Raw genomic sequence first — 9,912 nt, forward strand, 5'->3', positions numbered from 1 at the left:
TTGACAGTCCCTGCCCACAGGCTTACAATCTAAAAGACATGACACAAAAGGAAAGGGGATTGGGAGGGAGGAGGAGGAGGAGGAGGGGGGAAAGGAAAGCAAGTTGGAAAGTAAGATAAAATACTGTAAGATCAATTAAGGGGTTTAGATATGTAACAATTTTAAATAAACCAACAGGAGTAAACCGATCTTACAAATATGTAGGACATGATCAAACCAAAGTTAAGCAAGGTTAGGCATCATTGATTTCAACAGGAGAGTTAAGAATGTGCGTAAATCTCTCCAGTTGGCATCTATGGGTCTTAAAAGTGCTTAATTTTGTCAGAATTGTGCTCATAAACGCAATTCAAACTAAGCATTTTAAATGTTTACCCAGTGAGCAGCATAAGAACAATTTGGTTGTCAAAATGTTGAAAGGGGGTTCTGGTGACAGCTCTTTAGCTTGATGTGTAGGTACAGATAGTAGACAGGTGCCAAATCATATTTCAGAATAGGTTTCCAGCAGAGTTCATTTTTACTGAGTGCAAATGTAAGCAACTTTTATGGGCTACTGAGCTGTTAACTCACTCTTTACAAAACCACTTTACCAGCATGATATTCCCTTGCATGTCACTCAAACAAAAGCGTGAAACTAAAGCTCTTAAGCAAGTTTGGAACAATGCCACAGCCAACGTAGAAAACCTCTATGGTTCTTTTGGAGAACACTGTTTCATAATTGTAGCCTATTTAGTCTCTCTGAACAATTTCTAGAACAGCCTCCTCCAACCTGGGCACCCTCCAGATGTGTTGGAGTGCAACTCCCATAATTCCTAGCCAGGCTTGGAATTATGGGAGTTGCACTCCAACACATCTGGAGGGTGCCATGTTGGGGGAGGCTGTTCTAGAGAATAAGTCAGATTGACCTTGATTTCTGACTAAATATGCTTAGAATTACACAGAATATGTCATTTTCCCTGTTAAAACTAAGGCTGTCCTTAAACAATTAAACTTAAATGTGTTTGCACGTTAAAACGTTCTCAAAGGTGTCTTTTTATGGATGTTGAAGGATATGGGAGGGTATACACAATTTACAGAACAAGCCTATAAACATTCTTAGAAGGTAGACCTTTTTGCATGATCATGGAGGGGGAAATAAGCCTTATTTCCTCCACTTTGTGCCGGGGAGCAGATGGGTTGTGCAATTATTCTTGCCGGTGTGGCCTGCCTTGTTATGCAAACCCAGCAAGGATGGCTTGCTGTTGTGGTTAACAAGCGACCCCAGAACCCTACAACAACCACAGTCAGTGTCTGAGGAGCCCTAGTATGGTGCAGCCTTAGATTCGCATATCCAACAGTTTAATTCCACAGACTGAAGAATTAAGATCTGAAGGATGGAGCACCAACTGTCCTGAAGGGCAGGTCAAATGGAATTTTCATCCTGTATATCTGAGATGAAATGCTTGAGAAGATTCCCTCCTTGTGATGTAGATCCCAGTTGCTGAATCAGAATGGAGGAGATGCAAGGTAGTCCTTATCTTCACCTAATTCAACAGCAGAGTTTAAAGTGCTACAAGACTCTTTGTTGCACTCATGTCCAACTTGTGGGTTTTCCAGAGAAAACTGATTGGCCATTGCGTGAACAGAATGCTGGATTAGAGGGATCCTTGGTCTCATCCAGCATGGCACTTCTAATGTTTGTTTTTCTTACAATGGACCAACATATCTAGCTATCTTAAAATAAATACCCTAATTTCTGTCGCTGTTCAAAATTATGCTCCATTTCAAAGTCATCAGCATGCTAGACATTAGCAATATCTGCTTGTTTGTTTCTCTGAAGCCGTTCTTGAATTAATTCTTCAGGATGGATATATTTTTGTTTGGCGGAATTCCAAGCTACATTCACATAGCTGACTTTGGGTTTTTTCACTGGACTTGCCTAAAGTGAGATAAAGATGAGAGGGGAAAGGGGGATGGGATTAGTCCATTACTGATAAATGAAACAAAATACTTTTAGAAACCAATAGAAGGAAGAGTATGGCTTCAAATTTGCAAAAGGAATTAAAGCTCTACATATTATATTGGCATTTGCTTTCCTTGTAGTGAATAGGCATGTTATATCTGGTGTCAATGAAAGAAGGTGTTGCTGTACTAAAAATATGACCGTTTGGGAAATTATATCAGGTCCAGTTTTGTCTTCCCCAATAAATTTGGTTCTCTCATGTTTAAAATGATTTCATTAGTCTAATCCTTTGTTCTCTTTTCTGATATGTACTGGCTCCCTAATGTGTGTCCTTCCTCTCTACTATGTCTGCCAAATCTATTTGATGCACCATTTTTATTGCCTTTGCATTTATTCAAGGAAGATTAATAGCTTGAGTCTAAAAAAAATAACACAAAGAGGCCATGAAAAAGAAATTGTTCCCTTACGGGCAGAATTCATTTTTATTTAATGTTTCAGGCTTTTAGTAGCTGTAGAGTAAGCTATGAACCAGGAAGTCCTTGTTCAAATTGAATGCAAACATGAGCAAACTAGGTGGCCTTAGCCAAGCTTCTATATAGCTCACCCTCAGCTTGTGATCTGTAAAATGGGTGCAGTAGATAATGGAACCCAGGTTTAAAACCCCAATCATATACACTCAGCCTAACCTACCCCACTGGGTTATTGTGAAGATAAAGGGGAAGGAATCATGAACTCATTGTAGAAAAGGATAAAGCTAGGCTTCGACCCAGAGATATCTTTGCACAAAAAGCAAGGCAGCTCCACAGAATTAATCTCATTTCCCCCTTCTTCTGTGCGTCTCCACCCATGTCTCATCCCACACTATTCCAGAGGGTCTGTCAACTCTCAGGAGCAACTTTGAGGAGGCGCTGGGGGGTGTAGTGTGTCAGAGGGTGGGGGGAAGATAAGAAAGTCCCATTATGTGAACAGAGATATGGATCCAACCCATTATAAATAATCCTGCTCTATGCTGCAGGATTGCTGTACGGATGACTAATAGAATATATGTAATAATGCTAACTAAAATGCTATATTCTACTATTACAATTTGGACATGTAAGCAAGGATATTTTTTTCATCTTCTTCAAATGCCTAGCACCAGAGTTTTCTGAGTTAAATATGGAAAACAGTATTTTGCATTTGGATCAGCTTATTTAAAGGTAAAATATCCAGTTTGTAAAGTTCTGCTTTTAAGTTAACTGTTCACATATATCTTTGCAAGATATAATTCATTGTCACTTCAACTAAATGTTAAAAGACAGGATTCAGTGTATCTTTTATAATTAAGGAGTCTTAGAAATAGTTTGAAATGCCGAGAGTATGCAGTGCCTACCTTCTTGAACAGAAGAGATCTCCAGATGTTGTAGTTTTAGGCCAGTATCTAATCTCTGTGGCTTTGTATAAAGAAACAAATAGCAAAGCACAAGAGCGCTAATGATGAAGGCAAGTAAAACCAGCGCAGCAATCCCCAGTCCAACCAATGCTCCTATACTAAAATACATGTAAATATAATTTATACTTAGGTTAAATGACAAACAGAAACCATGCTGGCAGTATAGTGACACTAAATGATGTACAATCAATATAATTCCCCCCATACCATTAGCTACCCTTGCACTCTAATAAAATTAGCTACCAGTATCCTGCTGTTTTATGACACATAAAAGAGTTATTACTCACTCAATATGCAGTTTATAGCTGTTCCCCAAAGTAACAATGTGATCCAAGGATATTATTATTCTTTGTTAGAAATATATTCCACTCTTCATCCAACAGCTTCTGGGTTCCAGGTGGTCTCCAACTAAGCAGTTTGCAAGTCTTGACATTAATAGCTTCTGCAATTGACTTGCCTATACCTCCAGATCATTCTCTAAGTGATGGCTTAAGATTGTGAGGTTTTGGCTTGAGTTTAATTGTGGTTGTCTCTTCTGTGGGGTCAATAGATAGTCCTGGGCAAATCATTTGCCTTTATCCATCTATATGTTTGACTTTGTAAGATGCTTTGAGAACATTGTTAAATGGTTGGCTATATTAATGAATGAATAAAACAAATATAGATATTTTCCAGGTGTGGGCGTTGATGAGTTGATGAAGCTCCCCTGCTTACATGAGGTTTCTCATTCATTCTAGTTATCGAAAGAGATTTGTACTTGCAAATATACCACAGGAATGCATTGGGCAGCCAGCACATACAAAAGAACTCTGTGCGAATCTCACTGCAGATGGATCAGAGCAACTATCATCTTTATTAGCCATAAGCTTTTATTCCCTTATTTATTATTTATTTATTTTATTACATTTATATACCGCCCCACAGCTGAAGCTCTCTGGGCGGTTCACAAAAGCTAAAAACAGTAATCATTAAAAGTATACACAACTTAAAAACCATCAGAGACATAAAAACAACAGTATAAAAACAGCAGCATCCATTTAAAACAACAATTCTGGGGTCCATTTGCATTGTGCAAGTAATAAATGATCTACCTCACAGGTATTATAAGAGTGAATATGCAAAAGGACCTCTACATCCAAATATGCAGTGGGAGATCATTACACTCCTGGATGGAAGAAAGAGGGCCCATGATTTGGCTATGGCATGGAGTCACACCTGCACTCTTGACTGCGCTTCCTGTAGAAGATGTACTCCACATACATCTATCACCGCCTCATATTCTGAAGGACTTTGCAGCTTGCTACTCAGCCAAGTGGTTCTACTGGAAGTTACAACTGCACCTGTTAACAAATTTCAATTCTGGGTTTGTCATTACTATTAATTCTCTTGTTTTAAATAGTAATGTTTTTAAAATTAGAATATCCTGAAAATACATATTTTGGCTATAGTTATTTTCACAATGTATATTTTTATGAGAAATGTTTTCATTAATTTATATTCAATACTTTGTTCAAAGTATTGAATATAAATTCAAAGTATTGAATATATATTCAAACCCTTATTGTTTTATTATGATTTTATCAGAATGTAAGCCTATGCGGCAGGGTCTTGCTATTTACTGTTTTACTCTGTACAGCACCATGTACATTGATGGTGCTATATAAATAAATAAATATATAAATAAATAAATAAATAATAAAGTATTCTTCTGTCTTCCTGCAAAAATCTCAAAATAGTAAAAAAAAACTTTCTAGACTCACTTTTTCTGTACTTTCTTTCTGCTTCTGGGTAACCCATTTCTTACTCCATTTTCATCGATCCTTTGTAAAATGTTGACTACTTATTTCAGACATTCACACAATTTCTTTGCACTTTCCAATGCATAGGAACATAGGAATCAGCCCTAGAACTGAGACCAATGGTCAGTCTAGTTCCGTATTGTCTCAGCAGCTCTCCACTGGTCTTTCCCAGCCCTATGTGAAGATCCCGGGTATTGAATTTAGGAACTTTTAAAACAAATTATGTGCTCTACCCCTGAGCCATGGCCCTTCCCAGAAACACTGCCTTGGTTTATGCAGAATGCAAGACATGCTTCTTGTTCATCCCAGGCCGATGGCTGGTTGGCCACTGTGTGAACAGAGTGCTGGACTAGATGGACCCTTGGTCTGATCCAGCAGGGCACTTCTTACGTTCTTATGCAGATAACCTTTATGCATGTATGTTTTGCACATACACCTGGGGAGGTTTAAATGTTCTTACCATGTGCCCATTTGAATGTAATGTCAGCACACCATCCCATGTTGGCTCCAGTTTTTGGGAGGCCTTTGAGCTCCCAATCCTTTGCCACTGTCTGTCCTGTGTTGGCTGCAGTAAATCATAGTACAATCCAAAAGGCAAGGCAACAAAGCAGGCAAAACAGTCATGCATGAACGTTCAAGTCAAGATCAGGCAAAGGAAGATGTGCTCCAGATACAAGCAAAGCGTAGGATGACCATATGAAAAGGAGGACAGGGGTCCTTTATCTTTAACAGCTGTATTGAAAAGTGAATTTCAGCAGGTGTCATTTGCATATATGAAGAACCTGGTGAAATTTCCTCTTCATCACAACAGTTAAAGGTGCAGGTGCCCTGCTCTCTTTTAAAATGGTCATTCTAGTATAGCTCCTGCAGCTTTAAGTGTTGTAATGAAGAGGGAATTTCACGAGGTTCTCTATATATACAAATGACACCTGCTGAAATTCCCTTTTCTATGCAACTATTAAAGATACAGGAGCCCTGTCCTCCTTTTCATATGGTCACCCTACTTTAACCCCAAAGCCTGCTGAGCCCCACCCAGAGCTTAGCTGCAGTAATCAGAGCTCCCTGTTCAGGGCCCTACTTTTGAGGAGTTGCTTTCTCTTGAGGAGTCTTTCCCTGCAAGCACTCCTTCTCACAGGGGCCTCACTTGAGGCGATGATGCTTCTGGGGGCAGGGGGTTGTTCAGCCTCTGCCACAGAGTCACAATGCCCTCCTCCTGGCAGGAATGGACCTACAACATCATCCCCAAGGGCCCAGGCCTTTGCTTGTCTGGTGGCAGGACTTGATTTGTGGTGCCCTGAGTCTCTGACAGCTCCTCCTCCAAAGACTTCTCCTATGGGGCCATGACGCTGTCACAACTGCCCATTCATATGCCCTCTTTCTCCGGCCTCAAAACACAACTCTGCCAAGAACAGAGAAGGCAAGAGGAGACTGCTGTTCCTTCTTGCTTTTGTCATGGCTTGCATACTTAGAGAGGGCACATGAGCAAACAGCGACAACAAAGAGGGGCAGAACTGTAGGATAGTAGCAGACCCCCTGCTTGCAGTTAGGGAAAATGAAAAGGTATGACCTTCCACCCACAGTCTGAAGTGGTACAATCCATCCTACCACCTGAGAAGTCTACAATGTGTGGACCAGGCCCAAATTACAGCACGATGCAGAACAGGTAATCTTTACACACTTTCTCCTCTCCCCATCCTTTTCTTCCCCGACATAGATGTTATTTCTGTGTGGAAAATTTCCCACACTCAAGCCATAAGAATGGAAGAGCTTTGACTGCAGTGCATGTTGCAGTTTGGACAACATTACACCCTCATTCTCTCCATCTCATATGTCAGATCGCATCACGGGATCACATTATTCCATGAAAGCACTTAGATTTCTGCAGCTGTATGCAGTGGGAGGGCTCTGCACCCCTCATGGGCCTGCCTCATTTGGTTGGGTCTACACATGCAGGGATGGTAGGATGGTTAACACCATGAAGTGGTAGAAAAGCCTGTACTACGCCAGACCTGTTTTTGCATGCTTTACCACATTAAAAAACAAAACAAAAACTCCTTGCATTCAGAAATTTAGCACATCAGGGAGAAAAATTCTACCCCACTCCTTTCTTAGCTGTGTTGGTTTTCTATATGTTTGCCACTGAAAGTTTGCTTATGTAAGAGTATTCACAAGTAGATGTTGCCAGCGGTGTAGCAGAGCCAAGGCTTGGAAGGATGCAGCACCAACACTTTTTATTAGCAGGGAATCCCCTTTTTCATCTTACCTTAGCTTCAAACCTCACAGTAGCTGGGGTGTGGGGTGGAGAATGAATTTTCCCAGTAACCTATATTTTCCCTGTTGCACAGCATTTTAGGGTGACTTGCTTTTGAAAGGGCAATTAAGAGAGCAATTCTGTGATCCTGGGAGAGTGTCCCAGGGGATGAAAAAGGTTCTTCAGAATTTCCCCCTGCTCCGAAGCCACAGACACTGCTACAACCTTGGAGGGGGAACTTTGCTATTCAATCCCTCCCTCACAGCTGTTGTGGAACGAATAGCACTGGGTGCTTTCTGAGGTCACAAATGTGGCCTCGAAGGACCTCAGAGAGGTCAAAAAGAGGGTGTTCGTAGAGGTGGGGAGGAATGGGGAAAGGAGAGACCAGATAACGATGAATCCTACAGCCCAGCCGTGCCTCCTTTAGATGGGCTCGGAGGCAGTCTAGAGGAAATAGTAAACAAAAGGACCATGGAGAGGTGAAAATTGCTTCCGGCAGCCTGGCAGGGCACTGGATTCATGGAAGCCTCCGAGTTTGAAGGACTCTGTCTCACAAGAGTGCAAGCCATAAGTTTGCGCCCTAAACTGTACAAAAAACATTTTAAATCTCATGGGGATAAAAACTGCTAGAAGTGGTTTGTTGATATGGATCAACAGATACCTGAACTGTTCAGACTCTCCTTAGGAGCATGGCTATGGGCACCTCTACTTCAAAATTTACACTACACTAGTGGCTGTACTAAAACTTCCCCATCATCTCTGACCATTGGCTATGTTGGCTGGGCTGATGGGAATCCATCAACATCTGGAGGGCCACAGGTGTCCCCCGCAACCTATTTATTTATTTAGTACATTTCTAATACACCCAGTAACTAATGTTCACTGTGCAGATTACAACCAGTTAAAAAAAACTAAAATTAAAAGTTAAAATATAAGCTACAATACAAATATTTAAAAGAATAAAATACAATGTGTTGCAAAACAATAATCAATACAGGTATCGATAAACAGCCATAATAACCCAGAACTAGGTCTCTAAAATGGTTGTTTAAAATTGCTTTTAGATATATGTTGTTTCTGTGTGTGCTATCAGTTTATATTTTTACGTAAATGGCTTTACACTTTGTATAATGTGTTTTTAGTCTTTGTAAACCACCCAGAGAATTTTGGGATGATGATGATGATGATGATAATAATAATATGCCTGGGAGAAAACAAAGGTTTTCTGGCACCAAAAAGTTAATACAGATGTCAGGCAAATTTCTTTGGGGAGTTTACATTTTTAGGCTGCTTTTAGGATGTTTTTTAAGGAAGTTTAACAATGTATACTATGTTTTTAATCAGTATTTTATGTATTTTATACTTACTGTTCCCTGCCTCGATCAAGATGGAGAGGCAGTTAAGAATTATTATTATTATTATTATTATTATTATTATTATTATTATTATTTCCACAGGTGCGGTGCCACCACTAAGAAGGACCTCTCTCTTGTAGCCACCTGCACAGCTTCCTTTGGTAAGGACACCCAGTGGAGAGCCTCCGAAGATGACCTAAGGATCCGAGCAGGTACTGTGTGAAGTGGTACCCAGCGCCCAAGTTTCTACCATCTCCGGCTGCTCCCTCTATAACAGACCTCTAACAGGGGGTAGGGGGGGGCATTTCCGCGTGATTGAGGGAGACCCGTGTCTAACTCTCCTTGCTGTCCCTAAGGGGTGGAGTACAGGTTTCCTCATCACCACCCCGCAGGTCGCGCTGCAACCCTTGGGAGAGGCTCATGGCCAAAGTTCCTGAGAGAGCAGCACGCTCGGCAGCCTCCGGCGCTTCTCCCAGCCACGGCAGCTGCTTCGGTAGCCTTACCTGAGGCTCCACATGTAACTGTGCTTGTACGGGAAGTAGCTGCCCGGCTCGCTGCAGCAATACTTCAGGTCGGAGAAGCCGCAACAGTAGAGCAGGTCGTCGCCGTCGCCCAGCCTGGGGCATTGGAAAGGGTCCACGTAGGAGCGGTTGAGGGCGAAGTAGCCCGCGCAGAGCTGCAGGTCGCCGCTCTTGCTCATGGCTGCGGCGACGCCAGGCAAGGAGAAGAAGGGAAGGGAGGCGAGGGTTTGTCACCGCCCCGAGGAGGAGGAGGAGGAGGGAAGGGACCCTGCTACTCCCCTTCCCGACTTCCTGAAGTTCGTCTCACTGCGTGTCCCTCATTCTTTCCCCAAGGAGGGCCCCTTCCTGAGAGAAGGCAGAAATGCAACAGGTGCAGCATTATTATTATTATTATTATTATTATTATTATTATTATTATTATTATTATTATTATTATTATTATTCTGTTTCTCTCCTCACAGCCTTTCCCCCTGTGGGGAAGAGCTGCACCAGTTGAATCTCGGACTGCAGGGGTTTTAAAAAGTACAAGCCTTCGTCAGTTTAAACCAACCAACCAGCTAACTAAAAGGTAGTAAGCCACCTCTCGCCTCAAATGAGTTTTATCCACTTGTAGGG

The 9,912-nt window shown here is 41.6% G+C and overlaps 1 protein-coding gene across 1 annotated transcript; it reads right to left on the reverse strand.

Annotated features, from left to right (window-relative positions):
• Positions 1-3,259: 3,259 nt before the first annotated feature.
• Positions 3,260-9,476, reverse strand: SHISAL2B (shisa like 2B). Its single transcript, XM_063128655.1, has 2 exons — positions 9,280-9,476; positions 3,260-3,469 (listed from the first exon to the last, which is right to left on the reverse strand). The coding sequence occupies exons 1-2, from the start codon at positions 9,474-9,476 to the stop codon at positions 3,262-3,264; spliced, it is 405 nt and encodes a 134-aa protein (XP_062984725.1). The 3' UTR covers positions 3,260-3,261.
• Between the last annotated feature and the right edge of the window lie 436 nt (positions 9,477-9,912).

Source organism: Elgaria multicarinata, chromosome 6 (genome assembly GCF_023053635.1).
Source record: "Elgaria multicarinata webbii isolate HBS135686 ecotype San Diego chromosome 6, rElgMul1.1.pri, whole genome shotgun sequence".
NCBI classification, from domain to species: domain Eukaryota; kingdom Metazoa; phylum Chordata; class Lepidosauria; order Squamata; family Anguidae; genus Elgaria; species Elgaria multicarinata.

Bases quoted from the DNA above. Each gene is read 5' to 3' on its own strand.
- SHISAL2B (XM_063128655.1), bottom strand. From the start codon at position 9,476: ATGAGCAAGAGCGGCGACCTGCAGCTCTGCGCGGGCTACTTCGCCCTC. The intron at 3,470-9,279 runs GTAAGGCTACCG...CATGTATTTTAG, and splicing joins AGTTACATGTGGAGCCTCAG to TATAGGAGCATTGGTTGGAC.